The 24,527-nt window shown below is 49.5% G+C and overlaps 10 protein-coding genes across 10 annotated transcripts; 4 read left to right on the forward strand and 6 right to left on the reverse strand.

The window, feature by feature from the left end:
• Positions 1–715: 715 nt before the first annotated feature.
• BDV38DRAFT_282020 (GPI anchored serine-threonine rich protein) lies at positions 716–1,347 on the forward strand (the record flags this gene model as incomplete). The annotated part of the gene is made up of 3 exons (XM_032059703.1): positions 716–840; positions 900–998; positions 1,080–1,347. The coding sequence occupies 3 exons, from the start codon at positions 716–718 to the stop codon at positions 1,345–1,347; spliced, it is 492 nt and encodes a 163-aa protein (XP_031914407.1).
• A 284-nt stretch (positions 1,348–1,631) lies between these two features.
• Positions 1,632–5,393, reverse strand: BDV38DRAFT_292260 (uncharacterized protein; the record flags this gene model as incomplete). The annotated part of the gene is made up of 5 exons (XM_032061977.1): positions 1,632–1,799; positions 1,859–3,013; positions 3,149–3,480; positions 4,230–4,933; positions 5,017–5,393. The coding sequence occupies 5 exons, from the start codon at positions 5,391–5,393 to the stop codon at positions 1,632–1,634; spliced, it is 2,736 nt and encodes a 911-aa protein (XP_031914408.1).
• Positions 5,394–6,069: 676 nt separating this feature from the next.
• BDV38DRAFT_270552 (uncharacterized protein) lies at positions 6,070–8,172 on the reverse strand (the record flags this gene model as incomplete). The annotated part of the gene is made up of 1 exon (XM_032057170.1): positions 6,070–8,172. One exon carries the CDS (start codon positions 8,170–8,172, stop codon positions 6,070–6,072), a length of 2,103 nt encoding a protein of 700 aa, XP_031914409.1.
• A 3,228-nt stretch (positions 8,173–11,400) lies between these two features.
• BDV38DRAFT_69948 (glycoside hydrolase family 5 protein) lies at positions 11,401–13,016 on the forward strand. The gene has a single exon (XM_032063795.1). The coding sequence runs from the start codon at positions 11,522–11,524 to the stop codon at positions 12,698–12,700; it is 1,179 nt and encodes a 392-aa protein (XP_031914410.1). The 5' UTR covers positions 11,401–11,521; the 3' UTR covers positions 12,701–13,016.
• BDV38DRAFT_69916 (putative vacuolar transporter chaperon Vtc1) lies at positions 12,931–13,941 on the reverse strand. The gene is made up of 2 exons (XM_032063794.1): positions 13,588–13,941; positions 12,931–13,516 (listed from the first exon to the last, which is right to left on the reverse strand). Exons 1-2 carry the CDS (start codon positions 13,619–13,621, stop codon positions 13,179–13,181), a joined length of 372 nt encoding a protein of 123 aa, XP_031914411.1. The 5' UTR covers positions 13,622–13,941; the 3' UTR covers positions 12,931–13,178.
• A 614-nt stretch (positions 13,942–14,555) lies between these two features.
• On the forward strand, positions 14,556–15,264 carry BDV38DRAFT_282026 (dynein light chain Tctex-type family protein; the record flags this gene model as incomplete). Its single annotated transcript, XM_032059704.1, has 4 exons — positions 14,556–14,585; positions 14,692–14,730; positions 14,842–14,916; positions 14,980–15,264. The coding sequence occupies 4 exons, from the start codon at positions 14,556–14,558 to the stop codon at positions 15,262–15,264; spliced, it is 429 nt and encodes a 142-aa protein (XP_031914412.1).
• Positions 15,066–17,204, reverse strand: BDV38DRAFT_292261 (WD40 repeat domain-containing protein; the record flags this gene model as incomplete). The annotated part of the gene is made up of 4 exons (XM_032061978.1): positions 15,066–16,436; positions 16,566–17,013; positions 17,075–17,096; positions 17,183–17,204. 4 exons carry the CDS (start codon positions 17,202–17,204, stop codon positions 15,798–15,800), a joined length of 1,131 nt encoding a protein of 376 aa, XP_031914413.1. The 3' UTR covers positions 15,066–15,797.
• A 260-nt stretch (positions 17,205–17,464) lies between these two features.
• On the forward strand, positions 17,465–20,112 carry BDV38DRAFT_244419 (uncharacterized protein). The gene has a single exon (XM_032054316.1). The coding sequence runs from the start codon at positions 18,114–18,116 to the stop codon at positions 19,989–19,991; it is 1,878 nt and encodes a 625-aa protein (XP_031914414.1). The 5' UTR covers positions 17,465–18,113; the 3' UTR covers positions 19,992–20,112.
• Positions 20,113–20,312: 200 nt separating this feature from the next.
• Positions 20,313–21,019, reverse strand: BDV38DRAFT_282029 (uncharacterized protein; the record flags this gene model as incomplete). Its single annotated transcript, XM_032059705.1, has 2 exons — positions 20,313–20,581; positions 20,641–21,019. The coding sequence occupies 2 exons, from the start codon at positions 21,017–21,019 to the stop codon at positions 20,313–20,315; spliced, it is 648 nt and encodes a 215-aa protein (XP_031914415.1).
• Positions 21,020–22,855: 1,836 nt separating this feature from the next.
• Positions 22,856–24,279, reverse strand: BDV38DRAFT_70072 (SUR7/PalI family protein). Its single transcript, XM_032063796.1, has 2 exons — positions 23,658–24,279; positions 22,856–23,602 (listed from the first exon to the last, which is right to left on the reverse strand). The coding sequence occupies exons 1-2, from the start codon at positions 24,061–24,063 to the stop codon at positions 23,046–23,048; spliced, it is 963 nt and encodes a 320-aa protein (XP_031914416.1). The 5' UTR covers positions 24,064–24,279; the 3' UTR covers positions 22,856–23,045.
• Positions 24,280–24,527: the final 248 nt, after the last annotated feature.

Here is a 24,527-nt window from a genome sequence, read left to right on the forward strand (position 1 = left end):
CCGCATGTGACCGGTCTGATTTTGGAGACGTGGGGAGATAGAGGAAGTGATACATCGTCCCCAACTATTGGACTTAGTTCCTGAGTCCTTTTTAGTCACCGCTAGTTGATAGACACTCAACTGTACAGAATCAATTGAGGAACTCGATAAAGAAGATCGTCCCTAATTGCAAGCTAACAAGGGGAAGAAGAGACTTGACTTGATGCCTCAACCGACTACGTCCACCCCATCCAGCAGTTGGGGATCAAAATGTCCCTATTGTATCTAATTGATCTTAGGAAATGTAACCCGATAGGGTTGCTAGGTTGATATTATTGAAAATTGACCCTGAGACAACTGCCCACTAACAAACCCTGTCAGTGCTGTGGACCATTCATGGTCGCTCAATGGAAAACAATCCCTCGGGGTGGCTGATATAGTTCGATGCAAGAGTCTCCCATATCCACCACCCTTTCTCACTTGGTGGGTGTCATGACTTACAGTTGAGAGCTCTGCAGATGATGCCCACGCTCATTTTCACTTTCTGGGAAGACGCTCAGACATCGTCGTGTTTGATTTAAGAGCTGAGCTGTCCCTTCTCCCTTGGTTTTTTTTCTTTGCTACGTTATTGTACTCTTGTCCAAGGACTGTCTAGTGACAACATATTCTCTATATTCCATCCCCGTTTGCCCTAAGCCTCAATCCAGCTACCAATAAACGAACCCAAAACGGAAACATGCGTGCTACACTCCTTACCACCATCCTGGCAGGATCCCTCCCCTTGCTTGCAGCGGCACAGGCCCAGGCCACTGCTACTGCGGGGACAACAACTTCGACCGAGACGAAGTGCGCTGCTCAGAAGTATGTCACACAGCCTGCTCATTTCTAGTCAAATGTATTGACCGGGCTTATTTGAACAGCATCGTCGATGATTGTAAATCACGAATGTTAGAACAAGTGAACAGTTGCGAAGTAAACGATTGGAGATGCCTGTGTGAACAGCAGGGCAACGTTGTTACGTGAGTTTAAGCACTTTGGCTCCTGTTCAACACTCCTGTATAACGCTATAGATAGCTAATGGATGGAATGACATAAAACAGATGCTTCAACAACTGCCCTGGTTCTACACAGAGCACTCCTGAAAGGCAAAAGCAACAGGTCTATTGCAACGCAGCGAAGGCTCTCCCCTCATCGTCAACAAAGATCGCCTCTTCGACCTCTTCGGCGACGGAAGCAAAGAAGACCAGTTCCTCTACTACCACCTCGACTAGTACGTCGACGGGTGCTGCTTCTCTTCCTACGGCAGCATTCGGGACTGTCGAGGGGGGACTGATGCTGGGCGTTGTACTGGGGGTTCTGGGACTTTGATTGCTCCAGCTTTAAGTCGAGGAATTTATGATAATCTTTAATAGTAATCACGTTGATGTGTAAGTCGCATTGATGGAAGGGGAACTGATTTAATGTATGTCTATTAGTGTATGATTCAATCAATGTAATTGTAGTCATATCGAGTTCCGTCTCTCAGACGCAATGTGCTTTGTCGTTTTCAATGTGTCTTAAGGGGGCTAACTACCTGCGTGTGTCTTGTATACATCACGCTATCCATGCATAGGGTATCAGATGAAACAAACCAAACAATAAACTAAACGGAATCAATAAAACTGCCGAGCCCGTAGAGCAGCAAGATAACGCAGCCCCATTGCAATCCTCTTCCTGGTCTGCCACAGAGCAGCCAGTGCAGCTCCCACCATACAGGCAGGGATAAGCATATACAGCAGACCATCCTCTCCCGCCAATGCCGAAGAGAGGATCCAAGACTCCTATAGATAGGACGTGTCAGTATCAGCCCTTCTAGATCACCAAATAGAGGCAAACATACCGAATGGTCCAGAGAAAACACCTCCGTATAGCCCAATTCCTCGCCGGTGAAATCCACCGCAATCAACCTCCAAGACCCTGCACTCTCATCCATCTCAATGGCCGTCTCGAACCCAGTCTTGGGCACATAATCCACCGTCTCAAACTCGTCCTCTGTAGAATTCCACGCCCTCTGCAAAACCCACCCGGCCACATCCGTTGCCCCGTTCCAACTAACAAACACCGTCCGCAAACCCTCATCAACCGCCACATCCGGCGGCATAACAGGCCTCCCAACCCAGCCTGCCTTATACGTCCGATACGACTTGACCCAGCCCAGAGGGAAGAACATCTTGGGACCCCAATGTGTATCACAGAGCACCTCTCCACCAGCACTGAACTCGGTATACGCCGCAGCCTTCCCCCACCCCACAAACACATTCCCCGACTCTTCCAACACCTGCACATTCCCCTGCGAATGCGCACTGAAGCCCCCAGGAGCATGGTATACTCGCTTCAACGTCGCCGTCCAATTCCCAACATCCACCTCAATCACCAGCCCCCGACTATGATCCTCGTCCATGACATGATCATTCGCCCCATTATCAAACACCGTAATCACATCCACCCCCCCATTCCTCCCAGATGCAGACCCAAAAGACCCAGAAACCCACTTCGCATTATGCTGCCACTTAAAAATCCCCATCGCCAACCCCCCCTCCCAATCCCGAAACATATTCCTCTTCCCCCCAAGAACCCACAACACCTCCCCATCACCCCCAATACAGGTCACAGTATGCATATATCTCGACGAAACCAAATACCGCCCATCCTCCAGTTTATCCACACTGTTAATATGGAAATAGTCGTACGCCGACTCACTCGAGTTCGCCAGTCCCTTTCCCTCCTCAAGCGGGAAATACGTCTCGGTGATATTGTAGTGGTCGCTGGCACGCCATTGGAAGAGTAATGACCCGGTTTCGATGTCGATTTCTTGGAAGAGACAATCGTAGATCCATCCGTGTTGGGGCCCGTTCATGGGTGTAAGGTCGTATGGGATGATCTCGTAGATGGTTATTAGGGCTGTTCCCGTCGAGGTGACTTGGAATTCGTGGATGTCGCCGTGGAGGTTGTCGCCGGGGGTTATTGTGTGGGTTAGGGTGTAGGTTTTGTCTAACTGTAGGTTATATATCTGTTGTTAGTATATATATGTATGTATGGGAGTAACTCTCGACTCGATCCCTCATAACCCTCATAACCCTCACCCCCAGAAAGAAAGAAAGAAAGAAAGAAAGAAAGAAAAGAAACAAACCATATAATACCTCCCCAACCCTCTCGTCCCATCATCTTCCCCAGCCCAAAAAGTCAAATAATCCTCCCCTCGATACTTCTGAACCCGAAAATCCATAACCATACCAAACCGACTCTCCATCCAGACCAAGTTCCCCTTATTATCGAATATCAGTGGGCCCGGGTGCGGATAGAAATGACCCCGTGGACTGAGGAAGACGTACTTATCTTCGCAGCGAGGGTCCCATTTCAAGATGTTGGGTTCTGGAGAGGCGAGATCGAAGGATTCGTATTCTGTGCGGGGGTGGGCGCCTAGGAGGCCGGTATCGTAGAGGAGGGCGTGCCATGTTAGGGCTTGAGTTAGGTTGAGTAGGGAAGTGAGGAGGAGGAGGGGGTATAGGTATATGTATATTGACATTGGGGGTTCTATGTCTATGTATCTTCTGTTTATGTATGTGTATGTGAGGGAAATGCATTATCAAAAGTCTTTGAATGAGATAAATAGATAAGTGAAGACCTTGTATACTACAGTGTGGTTATACTTTTTTTTTTTTTATTATGTCTACGAGTCAGGAGATGAGCTGTGGGGAGTACCATATGGAGTACGCTCTAGTACCAGCACCACCGGCCAGTGGCAGAGTATAAAGGAAAAGGGGAAAGTGAAGGAGTTCCCACTCCGGTCCAAACGTTCGTGGTGGATTCATCATCGGCGACGCAAATTGAGCAGCGTGGGTGACGAGGCCCGCCAAGTCTGACGGCCACGATGTGGGGAGATGGCATTACAGAGCTGATGTCGTTGGGTGGACGATGTGGTCCCGGCCCGCTTGAATGGCGCCAACGGGGGAAATAAGCATTGAGGAGACGTCAATTGATCCTGTTCGGCTGGAGTTAGTGTAGTCGCACTTAATTTATTCATCGCGGTGGGAGATTATCTGATCTATGGGGAGTTACAACTTATAAGAGATAGACACAGGTGTGCTCATAAGGTTAGACATAAAGGGCAACCTTAGATTTAAAAGATACAAATACATTGGATATCACTGTAAACAACGACGAATAACCCAGCCCACAAAAAGCCAGTCAAGTCTTCTTCTTCTTCGTACTCATCCGACCTCCCTTCTCCTCCTTATCAAACCCCTTCCGCTTAATCCCCGGATTCACCTCCGCCTCATGAGTATGCAAAACATCATCCACCCGATCATATTCCTCTAAATACCCCGAAACATCAATATACCTCAACACAAAAGCCACCTTCTCAATATCGGCACAAGATACCTTCCCCAAAGAAGACTCAGTCTCATTCAACCTCCCCCGCAATTCATTAACAGCCGTCCACAACGACTGATACTCCGAGACATCATATTTGACATTGATCTCGCCATTCGGTTTGAACTTGCCCGCTTTCTTCCCCAGCTTATTGACCTCTGTCTTTTCGCTCTCCTGACCGAGTCGGGTCCCATATCCCGGGAACTCTTTCATACACAGCCAGAGGTACGTATGGTCACTGTAGAACGGAGCCTCATGCTCTGGGTCACGGATCGTCCCCACAGACAAGAGTAGCGAGGCAGTAGCTATGCCCACGCCGCGGAGCGGTTTCATCAGAGCATCTAGACTCGTCTTGGGGAATGAAGCTGTCGGGTCGATGGTCTCTGGCCCGTCACCAGTTTCAGTTTTAGCTTCAGCTTCATCCTGGGCAGATGTACTCGTATTAACTGCCGTAAAAGCATCCGACGTAGCTTTTTGCACCGTCTTCGCTGGATTCGACTTCACCATGCCCAGCAAAGCAGGACGGAAGATACCATGTTTTCTAATACACAAGGATCAACAACCACACTCCAACCATTGAACTCGAATCAAGTCACATGGAAAAAAAAAAGAGAGAAAACTCACAACTTCCACTCAACCAACCTGACAACCTCCTCCTTCTCCAAACACTTCTTCTCGGCCACCACCCCCGGCAACCCTTCATACCTCAGCGCATCCAACTCCCGGAATGCCTCCACCTCCGCCTCGACCTGCTTCTTCTGCTCCTCATCCAGCTCAGAGTTCACCACCTGGGAAGGAGGAGACGCCTGGCGCGAGCGTTTGGCACGCTTACCTCGTGTGGAGGCTGCTCGGAGGACGCGGTCTGTGACCTTGCGGCGCGTCACGGCGTCCAACGTGGCCGGGTAGCAGGTTAATAGGGCCTGGAAGGTATCCTGGGTGATGTGGCCTGGGTGAAAGTCTGTGAAGGCGTTGGGTTGGTGTTGTTGGTCTTCTTCGTTCATCTTCTTCTTTAGTCTTTCTTCTCTTGTTCTCTATTTGGGGTGTTGGGTAGTGTGCTGGGGAATCTAGAGTCACTTGTTTACTGAGGTGTCTGGTTGTTTAGATCACCAGTCACTGTATCTTTGTTTCAGATGTTGATGTATGATGGTTTTATGAATCTTTCATTGGCTGAGGTTGAGTTTGGCAAACTTGTTGGTGGTGGTGGTGGTGGTGGTGGTGGTATGGTATGGTATGGTAATGATACCTTATCAGAGTTAATTTAGATGTGGTAAGTTTGATATTAAAAATACCATCTGGTAAGTTATTCCTCTTGATACATTCGAACTACGTTTCCATAACTTGGGCAATTTGCAAATCTTTAATTATTTCAATACAGAATCATCCCGTATAAGTAGAGAGTCGTCAGTTGCATCCGTAAACATCGCCAGAAACGCTCAGCTGCAACGTCTTGCATCGCACAAACCAATAATAACTAGAACATGCAACCACTAAGAATCATCCAGACTGATTGGACCATGTCAAGCACAGTCCCACGTAAAACACAAGTTGTAAGGCCCTAAAGTCTCATACAAGAATTGGGGGAGAGATGTATAGCATTACAACAGACGAGAGGTCTAGCCCCTGCGAGTAGTGATAAGAGCTGAGAAAAGAAAGAAAGAGAAAAGAAGTCTATAACATTTACTGGCCTCCACTAAGTTTTCGCTTGTGGTCCTTTTTTCCCTTGGCAGGACTGGTGTCTGGACTGGCAAAGCTCACACGCTTCTCATCCTTGCCACGGTTCAATGACACAATGGACGCGGACAGAATACTATCTTTCTTCTTGGAGCTGCCTCCTCGAAGCGGTTTCGAGAAAGAAGGTGAAGGATGAGCGGCCGGGTTAGATTTGGGATCGCTGGTTGTCGTGGAGCCCGCCGTATCGTCGTCGTCTTCCACGTCAATGTGACTGAAATCTTCTTCGTGATCGCCAGCTTCGGACGAGCTGGGACCCGGGCTATCCGAATCCGAGGCCGCTTCGTAGTCGTCATCGTCGCTCACCAGACTCGGAGCCTGGTTCGACTCGACGGTGTTCGGACTGAGATTGGCCGACCGATCGAGCCCATCGACTTCACGAAGACGAAGATCATCGATCGGAGCCATCGATGATGGTGGGCCGTACGGAGATTGATAAGGTGCGGCCCGCGTTGGCGTCAGGGTTTCCAAGGTGAGGGGCTTATGACTCGTCTTGTCCACGCCCTTTCGGCTACTTGGGCGCCGCGACCCGGCTTGCGGAGCGGTGGTCCGCATTGGTTGCCGGCCAATGCGAGCGTCAGTCGGTTTTTCACCGTGACTCACATTGACCGACGGCTGGGCCGGCTCCACGTCCGACTCGCCCTCGTCGGACGAGAAGGCGCTCAGATCAACGGGGGTTTTCGCTTCCCCAACTAGTCGGTCCAGATCGAGTCCGACACCCTTGAGCTGCATTAGTGATGACAGATGAGGGGTAGCCGGCGAGCCCAGGAAGTCATCCGATGGCTTCGCCGGCATATTGCGCCGACTGGGTAGAGAATGGGCAGACGGACGAGGTGTTTCCACCACGGAGGACGCCTGCTGGCTGGAGACCGACGGTTTCCGGGGCGTCGCGTTGTCACCAGAGGCCTCCGATGCGGATGGGGTCTTGGACGACGATTCAATAACGTGAGCGGATCGAATGAGCGGATGAACGTAACCTGCCGTGGCGGTGCTGGAGGTGTCGTTCTTACCCCCAATGATCGCACCCGCTTCGTCCACCTCGACGGGCTCTCCCGATGCGACCGCGGCGGCATCGTGACTAGCAAAGTTCCTATTATGGGCAATGCGGCAGTGATTGATGAATCCTTGCGTGCTGGAGAAATTGTCCCTTCGACAGTCCAAGCACACAAGTTTGACCAGGATACCATCTGACTTTCGCCGGATGATCATGGGGCCCGCTTTCTCCTTCGGCGGTGGATAGCCATTCGGCAAGGATTGCAGCTTCATGTTACCCGAGCCTCTCTGGAGGCGAGATTTGCTTGCCCAGTAGCCATCGCCAGAGGTTCCACGTGTCGAACGGCCTTCCATCAGCGGCGTACCTGGCGTACCAAATCCTAGAGGGGTTGCCGGCTCGAGCTCCCCTCCGTCGAAACGCGGGTCTGGTAGTAACCATCGGGCATAATGACGGGTGTATGGGCCATCCGTTACACCCCACGGTGCCGGGGAGAGCGGCGGAGGTCCATTTCCAGGAGCTAACACTGCCATCCCCGTACCGTTGCTGACCGATTGTCCTATGGCATGCGATCCAGGATACGGGATCTCGGCGCACCGTCGCAACTGTTCCAACGCGACTTGGCATTTGGCGATCTCTTGGTCGATCAAGCGCAGTTCATTGTGCTTCAATAACACCTCTAAGCTTAACTGCGCCTCTAACGTCTCGCGCAACCTGTCCACATTCACTTTACGCGGAGGGGCGTCCTGTTTGGCGACGGGGAAACCTGAGGGGTCGGGGTTCTGACGAGATGCGTTGTCGGACGGGTGCGACGGTTGGGATGCGCGATCGCTGAGGGTTGTTGATTCCTGCGACGTCGCAGTCGCACTACTTAGAGATAGAGACGGACCTTGACCAATCGCGACCGGATTGCTGGGCGTATCGTCTGCGCGCAACTTGGTTGCGACCGGGGCACCTTGACCGGTGGCTGAATCGCTCGAATCGGAGCGCTTGCGCTTCAGTTGGGGCAGCGCCAGGCTGTTCACACCTGGCGCGGCGCAGTGTGGCGAGGTCGCGAGCATCTTGAGCTCCTCAGCCATCACCTTATTCCCCCCAATTGCAGAGGACCAGGGTAGCAGCCGAAACATGCCATGCGAGAGATGTGCGACAGGGAGAGCAGTAGGGTGTTCAGACGCCAAGGCGACTTGAGAGAAATGCGACACGTCCGAAAGCGAAAGAAGAAAAAGGGGGAGACAGAAAAAAAAAGTCGCAAATACAGTTAGTCGCTTGAGTGATTAGATCATGCACCAGTGCATGCGAACGCGATCTAAATCTGGGGGAAAAAAGATGGAGAGGTGGAGAGTGAGGCGTAGAGACCGCGAAGGAGTGGACGTTGCTGCCGATCGATGATCAGGCGTTGTTTGCGACCGGCAGAAGCTCAGCAAGGGGGGAGGGAAAGGGAGGAAAGAGTCACCCCAACCAGAAACACCGGACGTTAGAACGGATTCACCACCTTCAGCGGGAGAGGACAGGATGATAAGGAAGTTGGGAGGAGTAGTTCGGGAGAAAGTTGTTTTAGATTGAATTTCCGAACCAGACAGAGTTTCCCAGAGGAATGAATAATGACAGATAAGCGCACCAGAACAAAAAAGCTATGGGGATATGGAGTAAAGTATGAGAGAGGATACAGTACGTTTGCCGTACGTCCCAACAAGTAAGGTAAGTTAGTCACTCACATGCAGTTCCCGGGAAAGGAAGGGAACGCAAAAGAGGATCCACGGGGCTATTGATTGGCACCTCCAGAGAGGCAAAATAGGCGGAAAGGTGGTGGCGTAATCTATTAATAATGGATGCTAAGGAACAACAACTCGTAACGAAACAAACAGGAACAGGCAGCAGACAAGCAGAGGGGATGCAAGAGGAAAGAGGAAAAAAAAAAAAAAAGAGTAAACTAAAATAAAGATAAGTAAACGACTTTTTGGGTTCAATCAGCTCCGAAAAGATGATACAGAATAGGAAGGAAATGGGAGTTAATCTGCAGCTCTGCGAATCAATTAAAGATCAGTTGGGGAACGATAAAAAAAGAAAAGAAAAGAAAACTAAGTATATACGGAGGAGAACGAGGGAGGAAAAAAGAAACGCGTCGATAAGAAGATTGCAAGTCAGTTGTCGTCCGACCAGGGACCCAAATCTTTTCACGGAGATGGAGAGTGATGAAACCCGTCGGGTATGGAGAGAAGGAGAAAGAAGAGGAAAGAATCCGGGAGGAAACGGTGGAAGAGTAAGGGTTGGAGGAGGAGTTGTTGGTTTGGGGTTCTAAGAAAGGGAAACTGAGAAGAATATCTTTTTTTAAAAAAGTTGGATGGGGGGGCAAAAGAGGATCAGTGACCGTGAGGGGATCTTCCAGAGTGGTTTTTTGTTTCTCGTTGGTAACCTGTATGTATGTTTGTACATAATAGTAGTAGTAGTACTACTACTACTACATACTACTCATCACTACTCCATACAAGAGGTGGAATGGTCTATGACGACGGGGGTGAACAGCTATCACCACATTCAATCATTATCTAGTCTGCTTCAAGAAACAACCAATGTCGATTTGCCGGAAGAGAATTTCCTACCGAGTCAGTCCGTCGTAAAAGTACCGGTGAAACCTTTTCCTATTATTTATTATTATTATTATTATTATTTTTTGATATAATTTTATCAGGCCTTCGCGAGCTCTCATTGATCCTCAGGAATTGACTTCCCTGTTCCAGCGTCTGGTTGAATCAGAATGACACGTCAAATCAGATCTTCGCACTATTGACCCTTCACATTGGCTGGTGGGTCAATGATGTGATACCGGGCCTGGACTGGTCCATGGCTCGTCTTCGTTGTATTTATCGTCACGCCCGGTATGGTACTTCTGTAGGTATCAAGGGATCTGAGCTCTACTTTTCTTGTGGTTCTTCTTTCCACACCTGCGAACCATCCATTTTCTTACTTCTTCCTGCACTGCCACCGGAGTCAACTGCATGTACTTTGTACAGTGCAACCTACTCGACGTGAATTATTGACTATACCTATTGGTAGGAGTAGTTTAGCGCGCTGTACCACCGTTGGCGATGTTGACTATTCGCCTCTCATTGGGCACTGCAGAGTGAATGCCCTAAACGGAGCTATATGGGACCTTCTGGAGGAGGAATGTGTGGGAGTTATAGTGAACTATTGAATATCGCCTTTTAGTCACAGTGGTGACAATTGAATTATAAGCTAGCGGCGCCATGGATCGGAAAAGTGAGTGTGGTTAAGGTTCGTCGGACACACATGGCGGATTCTCTTCCAAGGGTTTTGACTTCTTTCAACCTGCTGGGCCCGTGGTTCGTTCGCTGCCTGATCAGGTAACGACGGTCATTGACTGAGTGCCTGAGGTACAAATGATTACATCATGACAACTAGTTCATTCCTCGCTTTTTCCATTTTGGGTGTTTTGTTTTCCTGGATCTGAAGATAATCACCGCCGGGCCTTACCATCTCCATAACTCTGAATCAGTAGTCACTTAAAGATTCTCCTGCGCCATGGCTCCGGTAGAATATGTCTTCTGGATTAGACAATGGTATGTGCTAAATCTTCGATCGCCTTCGGTCTTTTGGTCTCTTCTTCAAGTGCTGTCATGCTAAGATTCCTCAGGTGTAAAATGCGGATTGAGTCGGACAGTATCCTCAAACAATAACTGAGTGAGATATCGAACTCGCGGCTTAGACCACTCCAGACATGAGGGTGGCCGTTGTATATAACGCAACGTGCCTCAACTAAAGTGAAATGTCTGAATTCGGAATATCCGAGTGCCAAAAGGCGGCAATTCCTTCTCCCACAGTTGGGGAATTCCGGACAGAGTCTTTGGGGTCTTTGAAAAATGTTGATCAACATTTTCGGGTTGATGTTAGACCGTACGTACTCGACTGTGATTGCACGTGGTGGATACTCTGGGGTTTTTGGGGTACTCACGAACGGCGTTTTTCCCTCCGCACCCCGCAACCACGCTTTTCGGCAGGGTCACCATGTGGATTCCATGATACTAATGAAGAATTCTCATGGGGTCGCAAGATGGATTTTTGCTCTATGCTCTCCTGTCATTGGGTAATTTGCCTTCTGCCTCACGGCCTTGGCTTCAACAGCTGCGGAATATGCTCTCCTTACGGTTAGAATGTGGATCTCTAGAAACCAGGGACGGGAATATTCTTCCCCGAAGAGCTGTTCGTATGTCCATTATGATCTCACTGAGAGACGATCAAGCTCGGGATTTCCTATATGGCACCGGGACATCAATTGGGCCTATATCATGGCGAGGGTTCCCACATGGATCTTGCACGGTGTGAAGAGTGATTCCTGGGAGGTGAGCGGGCTTACCAGTACAAGGTTACGAAAATTGCATTCCTTGCGTGAAAATGCGTGCGTCACTACCGTTTCTTACTGCCCTGGGGTGTACCTCGGCCGCTTTGGCAGTTCCTCATCCCAGAGTGCAGAGTCCGGAGTATGTCAACTGGACAACTTTCAAAGCCAATGGCGTCAACCTCGGAGGCTGGCTCGTCCAGGAGTCCACGATTGACAGCCAGTTTTGGGGCACCTATTCCGGCGGCGCGGATGATGAATGGGGACTTTGTGAACATCTAGGATCCCGGTGTGGGCCTGTTTTGGAACATCGATATGCGACCTACATCACGAAAAGCGACATCGATAAGCTGGCCGACGTCGGTGTAGAAATCTTGCGGATTCCCACGACGTACGCCGCCTGGATCAAGCTCCCTGGCTCCCAACTGTACTCTGGGAACCAGACAGCCTACCTCAAACAGATCGCCGACTACGCGATCACCACGTATGGCATGCACATTATTGTGGATGTCCACTCCCTTCCTGGTGGCACAAATGGTCTCACCATCGGCGAGGCTAGCGGGCACTGGGGCTGGTATTACAATGAGACCGCGTTTGACTACTCCATGCAAGTGATTGATGCCGTCATCTCCTTCGTCCAGAACTCGGGGTCCCCCCAATCTTACACGATCGAACCGATGAACGAGCCTACTGATAACCCGGATATGTCCGTCTTCGGAACCCCTGCAGCGCTCTCAGATCGCGGCGCCACCTGGGTACTGAAGTATATCCGCGCCGTAATCGACAGGGTCGCATCCGTCAACCCCAACATCCCAGTCATGTTCCAGGGAAGCTTCAAACCGGAGCAGTACTGGTCCGGTCAACTCCCCGCCGACGCGAACCTTGTCTTTGACGTCCACACATACTACTTCGAACGCAACGTCACGTCCGAGACCCTCCCAGCCCGCCTCTATGCGGACGCGCGGTCCAAGGCGGGAGACGGCAAGTTCCCTGTGTTCACGGGAGAATGGTCTATCCAAACCCTGTACCAGAACTCCTTTGCTCTCCGTGAGAGGAATGTGAATGCGGGTCTCGATGCCATGTACAAGTATTCCCAAGGCAGCTGTTACTGGACCGCGAAGTTCTCGGGCAATGCGACCGTGAATGGGCAAGGAACACAAGCAGACTACTGGAACTTTGAGTACTTTGTTGACCACGGGTACATTGACCTGACGAGATTCCATGATACGAAGTGAAAGATGAACTAGGGGTTCCTCCTGTTGGTCGGTTGAGACGATATTTTTGTACTTAGTATTCAATTGATTCCCAATAATTCAATTTTGCAATTTTGCAGCTCACTAAACAGTGGCCGTAGCACAATTTTAATCGCTATAACACAAGAAACAACAGAGGAATATACAACTACCCACAATATACACATACACGCAACAGTAACCAATCATAGAAATAGAAAAAAAAAAGAAAGAGAAAATACGGTCTTGTGACCGCTCATCAGACCAGACCATAATCTATCTACCGATATTTTCACCCTTGCACCGACCAGCGACGTCCACCCCCAGCACGAATAAGAGACAAGTCCATAAAGGGCATAGACCATAACACATAACCCAGGTCTAGCGCCAGCAAAAGTACGGGCACGTGCCCCACAAAACAAGGGGGTTTGAGAAAAAAAAGCACTAGAAAACAAAACCGAAGAAAACACAGGAGATGGTTTTAGTTCTCTGTGATTCTGAGGATGAAGTTAACGACGACGGCCGCCAACAAGGCGAGGGCCAGAACGGTGGGACCGAAGCGGTCGTCGATGCCACTCTGGCCGCGTTTGCGGATGCTGGCTGCGCGCCAGTGGAAAGTACAGAGGGCGTAGATCATGGCCGCCATGGCGATGATGGTGAAGAGACCGGCGGAGATACGGCCGATGCGATCACCGAAGTTCAGGAGACCGACAGCCAAACCGCCCAGGATGACGGTGAAATTGAGCCAGGAGAGGAAGGTCCGCTCGTTGGCGAAGAAGACCTTGGGTTCGACTCTAGTGGGCAGGGCGATGCGCTTGCCTTTGGAGGATTTGTTAGTTGAGACTCTGAGGGGATTGAGATGATTGATCCCTGATTCCTTTTTTACTGACCTGGGGCAGTCTGGAGGAGAGGTTGACTCGACATTTTGGTCCGTGTGTGAGTGTGGGTACGAAAGGGGGTCCAGAGATAAGAGCTATTGAGATGGGATCCGGAGAGCTTGAAGGAGGAGTGAGAGCAATTGAGGTCGAGAGTTTCTGATCAACCTCGATAATGTTACAGCCAAGAAATATGATGAAAGGAAAAAAAGATAGATGACGCTCGGTTAAAGAAGGAAGAAGAGAAGAGGGAGAGATAAAAAAAAATTAATTCTTTGCGTCGGGGGGGAGACTAGAGAGGATCGATACAGTTACTGCAACCGCTACTGTCGGTATTCAAGACGGCCCAGATTCTGCCCCGCTACAAAACGCTCCGGTCGTCTTGCTCCTTACTTTCTTGGGCCTAGTTTGTGGCGTCGGGTTGATTTCCGACCGTCCACTCCATCCCACGTGCCCTCGTTCACTGCTGCCGTCATCGCTTGAGGTCGTTTCGGATTATGGTTACCCCGTGATTCTGTGGCGGTGACGAGCTAAGCATGACACTAGCACTTAGCTGGTAAGTAGCTATTAAGCCAATCCCGATCCAGTATGGGCTGGTTGAAAAGGGTGGGCCAACCATCGACCGTCAAGCCACAATCCTGATAACACGCTGACCTGCGGCTCCTAAACATCCAGCAAACACGCCCTGTTGGAATCCCGTTTCTCCCTATAATCTTGGAATTCTGCCAACACCGCCGCTTGTTTCATCCCTGCATACCATATTACATCAGGTGAGTCTTATTTTTTTGCTGATCCTGACCGTCAATTCGTCTTCCCCCGAACTTGGGGCCGCTCTCTCTCCCCCCACAATCATATCTCCAGATACACTCCGGCCTGCCCACCGTCGATTCTGGGCCCGTCTAGACCCCAATCGCAGTTAGACAATACTAACTCGATAGTCTTATTGTGGACAAATATCTTCCTACCTGACTATCACACCTACAATGGCTGTCGAGACTGCTACTACTTCCTCGGTGCGTGACCATACAATCCTGTCCCGCCGCTAAAACGTCATTGTCCGCTATCGCTCGTCCATTGACTCGGTCCGCGCTGACATCTGTCTCTTGTGGACGCCTATAGCCTGTCCCCATTGCGGACCTCACCAAGATTGCCTCCGAGGTACGTTCCCCCCTTTACCATTGGTCTCTACCTAGTCGCGATAACACACACTATTCAACACGACTGTCGACCATGACAAGATAATGAAGGCCAGAACTGATTCGAGAATAGGCATGTGACTCCGCACTGAACGATGTCGAGGGCTATGACCACGCCAAGGTCGGCGAATGGAACTCTCAGATCATTGTGAGTGCAGACCGTATTCTCTGACATCGGATTGACAACGGACTAACCACCAAACCACTATAGAACACCATCCTCAAAGCTCTCATCAGCGCTACCGCCCCGTCTACTCCCTCGGCAGCCGCGCCATACCGGTTCACCGTGAACAGCACCATCGTGCAACAAGGCCTGATCGACAAGTCCGCCGCTGCAGAGGGTGCCGCCAGCAACACCGGCAAGCGCGGTATGCACTCCGCCTCCGGCGCCTTCTGGGATGTTAACCGCGATGGCATGTGGACATTCAAGTACCCCGGTGCTGATGAGCGGGGCTTGGATGTCGTCGTGAGTGTAACATGGTTCGCCGTCAATTAAATCCAAGCCTATCAACTTGTACGGGGGCAAAGGAAAGATAAAACGGTTCCTGATATCTTTGGTGGTTTTGGTTGATTCTTAGAGATCCATGGTCGTTATTTTACGATTTATTCTTCCCTCTATTATTTTAGTATTATTATTTTTCGATTTGCTTTGGGAGCAAGGAGCAACGAGCCAGATAAGGGTTTCTGTCCTATCATTTGTTGGTATGATGTTTTTTTTCTCGGGTGAGCCTTATACCTTGTGTGTTTCTGACCGTATCGATACATCTGTAGGGGAATATATAAAAAAACTTGTACAGACGGACTATTATACGTATATTCTTTATTTCGTATTGGATATACCGCAATCATACGTGAGAATGCCATAAGACTCGTAGACATCCAAAACAATACAAAGTGGGAACAAACAAAGCCTGAACTCCAATGCAGAAGGCAAAATGCCTCCGTGCTTCACCCAATCCCAGGCGCCATGCTAACCATGAAGAAGGACTAACTGACAACTGACAACAACGGTGCGTACCTCAGGACCTCTCACCGAGGCTCAGAATAATCGTTCAGAGCAACGCACACCGCCCCGCGGTGATGCCCACTGTACTGACGGATAACCTGGCCCGAAGCCAACTCCCAGAGACGAGCGTAGTGGTCACTTGAAACGGTGACTAGATAGGCTGAATCGGCGGAAAAGGCACAGTCCCACACCCATCGCTGGTGATTTGCGAGGGTCGTCTCCAGGTAAAGGGTGTTGGTATTCGGATCTACTGGGGGGCCATCTTCTTGTACGGGGAAGGTTTGCTGGGGCTCATTGGTGGGCGGCGGGGTTCCGTTGATAAAGCTGAATGGGTTGATAAAGTCGGCTCTGCCCTGTTCACTGCTTGGAGTGTTCACCAGGCTTTCTGAGGGAGGTGGGGATGACGGTGTCTCTTTAGGTTCTGGGGTGATGCCTTTGGCCTTGGCCTTGGCTGCTTGCGCGGCAGCTATCTTGGCCGGGGGATAGTCGAGATCAAGGTTCCAGACTTTGGCTGTGTGGTCTGCTGAGCAGGTGGCGAGGTGCTTGACGTCTGGTGAGAGAAGGATGCGAGTGAGGTAGTCTTTGTGAGCTTGGAAGGTGCACATTGGGACGATGCGAGTTAATTCAGCATCTTGGACCATGCGCCAGATGTAAACGTTGCCCTAGCGGGTCAATTAGTCTTCGGATCACAAAGTGAATGATGGCTTGCTCGGGTTGACACGAAAACGGTAGAGGGACGATACCTTCTTATTTCCTGCGCAGAGTAAAGATCCATCGCTTGCAACACTAACACTTTGCACAGCAACGTCATCTTCCGGAATTAGCTGATGAGTGCAGACACTCTCGCCCAGGTCCCAAACCCGGACAATGCCAGCACGATCACCACTGATAAGTTCACCCTGGTTGGGGTGAATAACAACGTCATTGACGGGGGCTTTATGGGCATAATTGCGTTGTAGACTGCCGGTGCGTGTGTCCCACACTTTCACCGTGCCATCTTCCGAACTAGTGACCATCCACTTGCCTTCGCAGTGAAATGCAACACCGGTAATGTTGTTCGTATGACCATCAAAGGTCATAACTGGGTTGGGATTAGTGGACTTGATATCATACAATTTGACATTGTTGTGACCTGCAGCGGCCAGATAGCGCTTGTCTGGAGTGATGCATAAGCGATTTACTTGAGAGTCCGGATGCTGGATAGTGCGCGAGCATATTCCAGACAGAGCTTCCCAGAAACTGCCATACAGGATTAGCGCGCTGAATATACCGGCAATCGTAGAGAAAGCACCTGACTTACCGAATGGTGTGGTCATATCCGGCTTTTGATAGCGAAGCGGTCAATTAGCGTCCCTGAAATGCCAACCGAAGATCTCGAAGCTAATGCTGGAATCCAGCTTGTACTTACCGGTGCAAAGAATGACGCTCATATTGAAGGTGCGGGGACCTATGAGGAACTGGAGAGAATTAAATATCAGGAGACCCTGAGCGTTTCCTTCCCCATCAGCGGAAAGAAAGTCGATTTGATTCCTGCCGGCCTTATGCTGCGGCGGTCTTTTGCTGCCCGCAATCCCTGGCCGTTCTAGGCAACGCGCACGTGAGCGGTGGTTAAGGCGGTGGATGAGGCGGAGAGCGACGAGGGAGATTAAAAGTCGACTAAAAAAAGGGCCGTTTAAATCATGTTTTCCATCTTAGTCGCAGATAAGATACAAAAGTTTCGCCTTGCGCTTTGTTTTCTTCGTCAGCGAGGATCATTCCGTGGCTGTCAAAGGGGTGGTCTGACAAGACTCACCATCCCCGTCGTTCACCTTCGCTTGAGCGGCGGCAAAAGTCGTGTCCTTGTTCAGTTCAAATTTCTCGAGGCGTCGTATTTGGCAACTAGTTCTTCCAATCAAGTAACTAATATTGGTTACCGACCGTTTATTCGTCTGGGGGTCATTTGTACCGTTCCAAGCCCTGGTGACTTCCGGCGAGAGCCGTCCTACAAAACTTCTGCGCCTACTCAATATTCGACGGGAAGAATTTGAAAATTCTCGATTAGAGGTGCTGTGGCGTCTCAACAGGTACGGACTGCAGCGCAACGAAGGGCTATCAGAGGAAACTACCGAGAATTTATTCTTACTCATTTGCATAGCCTGTATACATCATCTATGGCGTTTCTCCTCGTTTCGCTGCGTTGATATTCTCGACGCCACATACCTTGCGCCCATCGAACTTGTCTACAATACGCATCGCTCTTGTCTCGTCTGAGACCTCCGCTTTTGTTGAAGGACGGAAAGCCATAGTTGGTGGACACTTTGTCTTTTTGATCTAGATTATACTGGGTTATCTCTGTCAAGATGGATGGAAGCGTGGTTGAAGGTATTTCTACCTCTCTCCAGACCTGCCCTCCTGATCTTCAAGGCCTTTACGCTCTCGAAGATCTTCCATCTCCCCCTTACATACATCATCTGCATGTGAATGATCTGGGGCTTACACCACCCCCTGGGTCGCAGCCACAGAAACCTGTCGATGCTCAGGTGCTCTCCCAGGAAGAGGACCATAGTTCGCCGGACGGCGGTGATCAAGGAGCATACACTAGCAACCAGTCTTCCGGGGACCAAAAGACTAAACCTTCGGCGGGAGGTATTGGCTCGTCCAAATCACCCGTCCAAGATGTTGACCCTGTAGGTTTCGCTGCTTCGACTGACACCGTACAAGCACTGTTTGACCCGCTTTTCGATTCTGAGGCAGTGCTTCGAGAGCTTGATGCGACCTTTGCGTCTCGAAAACGAGCTGGCGATGAGGCTTTCCCGGAGCTTGATATGTGGGGTCCACCAGAAAAGAGACGACTAGTCGAGTTACAACAAGACCACTATGTTCCTTCTCCTGGTGAAACGCCTTCATTGTCTTCTCCCAACTCTTCTCACCAGCCCGAACAGGGCGGAACCGCTCCTCATACACCAGGAATAGAGAGGCTACCGTCGCCCAATCCACTATTTGACTCTCTGGATGCCCTGTTTGAGGATCCAGATTTCAATATTCCTTTGATACCCGATAACGAGCTCTCGCCCGATTTCGAACTTGAGCCACCCCTCGCACAAGGCGACCAAGTCAGCCATGAACCGTCAAATCATGAACCGGCAGACAGCATTGAAAACGACCAACATCCCCTTGAGTTCCATGCGGATTCGATGCCAAAGGAGCCTTCTGTCAGCGACCTTACTAAAGACCGATTTTCTCTTGACTCTTCAGATTTGGCGTCTAATACTAGCCGAGAAATCCTACAACGAATTCATCAAGAACCAGAGTACACGTCCCCTTATCCAGAACATGGAGGACCACTAGGTTATCTTCCGTCGGCACCAAATATCCACGTCCGATACATTGAAGTTGCAGAGGATCGAATGAACTATCGCCTCTCCAGCCTGAAGGATAGGGTGTACCATCTCACCTGCGAGCGTAACAAGTACAAAAACGCCTGGTTTCAGTGGACTACTATAGACCCTGTGACGGGCAAGACCAGAGAACAACTGCTGCGCGAGGAGAATGCCATGCTTCGACGTGTTTCCAGCCAACACCAGAACCGTGTAGAGCAGTACAAGAGAGAGGCGGCAGAGTGGAAAAACAGGCTACATGAGCTTGGCACTATCTATAACAACCTTCTCTACGAGATCCACGTCCAGAAACAAGTGCCTGCGGTTGCTCCAATCCCGGATTCATACAAACCCCCACGTGCATCGCAAGCCCGGGGACAACCTCTCACGCCGAATTCGCACCCCGTTACTCCGGCGCCCTCAGGAGACATGCAGCATGTTAGGCAAGGCTCTCAACCCCTTCCGCCCCAGGGTATGCCACCAGGCGCGTCTGGTATTCATGAGAATCAGCAATCTACTAGTTCAGCAACAGAACACGGGTCGACTCCAGTCACGATTGATTTGACGGACGAGATGGAGAACAAATCCGCTCCCTCGGAACCCCCTACAGAAGGAGACCAACGCCGCATGGAGATGCTCCGGTCCCTACGAAACAAAAGATATGGCTGGCTCGAGGCCGGACAGACCGGGCATGATTTTCGTACCTCGAGTTCGCAATCTCCACGACCTCCGCAAGACACCGGTACCGTAGTTGAGCGGAGTCACAGTGATCCTCCGGATCATACAGCTGCCCAGACCGGTCCCATCGATGATGACGACGAGTTAGCTCGTGCGATGGAAGCGGAACTGGCCGAAGCTTAAAAGATTATGATACCCCTTCTTATTCCTTTAAAAGATTTCACCATTGTAATCGAAGCTTGCATAGCGACTAGGGAAACCTGCATAATTAATTAACGTGAAAATCTGACATTGTTTCACTATGGTCACTTGACAATCCGTTGTACTTGTAGCTGAGTTGACGACGCCATATAAAGCTCTGAGCGACTATTACTATGTGGTCCGTTCCACCAACTGAGTAGATTTATCCTTTGCGATAAAGAACAATAAATTTAATAAAGAATACCTCTATGAAAATCGTCGGATTAAAAGCCAACGTATCGAAGCGCTTAGCTAGATCCACCTTTATCTTGTGCTACCAACGAATCTGACGTCTTTTTGCAAGGCTTCCTCAAAAGCCCCATGACGTGCTCTGAGCCTCATGAGTACTGGGTGCTCATCTTCAATGTCGCCATTGAGGTTCGACCGGAAGTAATCATATGGGGGAAATTTAGCAATTTTCAGAGCCGCTATAAACCCCTTGAAACCCTGTTCAAAAAGGAAAGTGAACTGATAGTTTCCTGAAGCCAAAACCGTAGCATGGTCATTAAGCAACGCACACGTTTCCGAATGCACTATGCATCATCAGATTAACTTAATAATTAATCATGGAGGGCTACATATAGGTACATACTCTTCGGCACAATGAAAGGAGATATTCCATATAATTCCTCGTATATCTCAGGATCCTGTCTCCGATTCATCCTGTATAACTCGGCATCTTCGTAGAGAGATCCACCAAGATCCGTCATCATATCTCCATGAGAATGCTTCGAGTGACGCCCGTAAAGCATCCCACTTTTCTCCCGTAGCTTATTGCGCTTGTAGGCCGTGAGGAAACGGTGTCTGGTTTCCAACCCGTTTCTATCGCCTTCTCTCGTTTTTCTTCTCTTGTTTGAATGGAAAGGACTGTTGGCGGAGAGACTCTTGCCGATTTGTTTCATCCATAAGTATTCCCGGATGACTGGACTGGGTGGTTCTGGTTTCTTGCGTCTGGCCGCGGTGTTGGTCATGGCTGATGGCATCTCTCGGAATATCTTTCTGAGCTGGGCAAGCATGAGAGGAAGGCTATGCGGCTATTGTCAACATCTCTTCGGCTAGGTATAGACAATCCTTTTTGCTTTCTCTAGCCGCGTTCTTATATATATGACTGTTGTGAACAATAAACACCAGATATTAGGGGAAAGGTATTCCAAGGGACAATGGTCCGTTGTGCGAGTTTCCACTGATTAACACCGGGGGATTCATTAGCCATGCTATAGATACAGAAGTAGAAGACAAAGAGTTCCCATGGAAGAAAAGGGTATATTCCATGGGGTCATAACTCCTCAGGAAATCCACATAGCACGCTTGTAAAGATCGCTATTATAATGACAATATCCCACATTGGCATTTGCTATCGCAACAGAGTCGATGGTCTTGAGAATTTGGTCGCCCTTTTTCTGGCTCACAACTGGTATGTACCTCTGACCCCGTAGTTTTTCCACAGCAACTAACAGGGACTACAAGATCTCAGTAGGTGGCTCTTGTATCCTGCTAGAACAATGTTACGAAGTAGATAGTTAGAAATCTTGAAAAGAATGCGGCCTTGAAGTTGGCAGTGGTTAGTTACCAGTGGTTAGTTACCAGTTCGATTAATCCGTAACAATTGGAAACTTCAATCACGCCGTATTCGATAGTATCGAGCAGACTCTCAAGATACACACCTCACCGACAGCCCCTAAACTTAGCTGGACCAGTTATATACTTTCGGGTGAGAGTCGTATTAAGGCTGAGGGTGGGGTTAACTCTTAGTATTTATTATGTTCCATAAAACTCAATTTCTTTGTGGTGGTTAGTTTTACCTTATTTTAACAACCTGGCTTTCCCTACAACACCTCAACATCACCATGGTCACTTGAGAAACAATCACCTCCCCCTTCAACCCCATGCCACCTTGAATAGTCCCTCAAACTCTATATCACCGATTTGGTGTCGTATTCGGTCCCGAAGCAGCAGGTAACCCTAGCGCTAATACCGCTTTATAGAGGTAACCAAGAGAAAACAAAGCTTTTCCCATTCTCGAATAATCCAGTGTAAACTTATATATATATATATATATATATACTGGTAGAGAAGAAGCTAGTGTTGATAGAGGGTGTGGTCAGCGTCAGCTTTCAGTCACTTTCACAGTTATCGAGGACTATGTAACCTAACGTGGAGATAGATTGAAGAAACGGTCAGGAGAATTCATTTTGAATACGTTATGACATGTTAGTTTGATATGTAGAATGGTAAGTTCACTGTATCGTATGTGGCACTCATAATATCTATAAGAATATTATCAGAGTCAGTTGGAGTATTATAAGTCCGGCGGTGGTATGAGTATAATTTAACAATCATTACAGAACTCTACAAAGCATTGTAGGGTTGAAAGACTAGCCTCGGACACCGAAGTTTACATACTTCTGACTGGTCTATACTCCAATCTTTTCAACTAACGCTTTTCTTGTCCTTTCTTCTCAAGATGCATATCAAAGAGCATTGAGTCTAGGATTTGCAGTGTCACGAGTTATTACTATTTCAAGGTAAAATATATCACCTTCCATCTACACTACGAGCGTCTGGTATCAAGCCGGAGCTGCGGTAGTCATGACTACACTCCGGAAATCGAAAACTGAGAAGAGACCAGTATACTTAAGTCCTGGCATGTCCCTCACGAAGCTTGAATCTTTGGATCTGGAAGGGAACAGTCCAAATACCCGTGGATTATATCATGACAAGTCGTAACGATCGTAACTAACCAAATCAAATGCACCTCCAATGCTGAGCCAAGCGGTGGTAAAGCAATATCCCGTATGGAGACCCCTGTCTATGTAACAGTTCTAAAAAAAAAAAAAAAACAACAACGGTGGAGATATATATGCCCCGCTTATATATGCGGCACTTAACTATATATGTATGTTCTGGTTGACCAATAATATCCAACCCAAAAGCAACAACAGACCCCAACAGGCTCCTCCTTGGCCGGGAGCTGGTTGGGAGAGACGGAAATCAAGCTCACTCAGTAGCTCCCGTTGTCGAGGGACTATGAGGACCATCCTTCTCGCGCATCGGCGATCCATTCGCACCGCCGTTCTTCAGCGCCTTCCGGGCCTTCCGACCACCGCAGCAAGCCGCACAGCAGGAGCCTAACTGCAGAATGAACGACAGCAGGTTGCAGCCGCTCGCAATCCACATGAAGGCCATCATGCGGGTGCCCAGTTCCGCCTCAATATTCAGGTTATAATCCGCCGAGGTGAAGACGTTCTTGAAGATAATAAACATGACGGTTGCGACGACGGAGGCGACAATGGTGAAAAGGGCCGTGAGGAAGGTCAGAATGAAGAACGGAAAGGCGCGCAGGAAGATAAACGTGCGGCGACGGTGGGCCGGGTGAGCGGCGTTGACGGTGGGGTCCGGTGAAATGGACTGCGGGGGTCGCGAGGACGTAGCGAGCGGAGAGAGGAAGATCATGACGAAGGTCAAGACGGCGGACAGGATGAAGAGGGCGAACATCCAATGGGAGGCGATCCGAGCGATCTTGAGAGCATCGGTGATATCTCCGGGGAGGGCAACTGGATTTTGTTAGTTTTGATCGGTCGTGCCTGGAAGTGACGGGGGAAAACATACTGGTAGCTCCGGAGAGCAGTTCGGACATAATGATCTCAACCGGATTGAACCAGTAGAGGGTCTCCGGTTTGGAACATTTAGTGATGCCGCTATCATTGTACCCCTCACAGAAATTCCACAGACCGACGGTATAGAAATCATGTAGACCGATGGAGCGGGCAATACTGTTGATCAGGACGGCATTGGGAACGGAGAGTGGGATGATATTGGAGAGATCAATCTTGAGGAACCACGTGTCGCGGAGGACGGGTTTGTTGGATACATTGCCAATGACGACTAGGACTAGGAAGATCCATGCGATGAGGTAGAGAAACGAGCGCAGGAGACGGTGCCAGAGGACTTTCGAACGACTCCGGCCGTACTCCGGCCGTTGAGGAGCTTTTCGGAAGAATGGGAGGTTGGCCATGGAACTAAGCACGTGTGGCGGACGAGTTGTAGGGCTGGTAGGAGATTTTTATATTAAAAGAGCGTGAATGATGGATTGATAGATTTCAATTGTTGAAGGAGAAAATTGAAGGTCAGTGACTGTAACTGTGTCGACGGATGACATAGACCGTCAAGGACAACAGTGTAAAAAGACCAGAAATCACTTCGAACAGTCTATACAAAGAGTACAATATACACGGTGGGTGTGAGTGTGGGTGTGTTATACAAACAGAAAAGGTAGGGCTGGAGGGAAAACCAAGCAGGCAGGAAGGAGGAGGAGGAGATGAATAAAACCGAAATACGAGAAATGGAGAAAGGACCGACGAAGATCGAACGGTAATTTCACTTTCAAGTGAACCTTAAGGTGAAGGCGACCGTATAAAGTTGGGTGTCCAGGGAAAATCTTCGCAAGATCAGCGGCGGCGTAATGCGGTCGTAAGTGCT

The sequence above is a fragment of the Aspergillus pseudotamarii genome, assembly GCF_009193445.1.
Source record: "Aspergillus pseudotamarii strain CBS 117625 unplaced genomic scaffold BDV38scaffold_21, whole genome shotgun sequence".
Taxonomy (NCBI): Eukaryota; Fungi; Ascomycota; class Eurotiomycetes; order Eurotiales; family Aspergillaceae; genus Aspergillus; species Aspergillus pseudotamarii.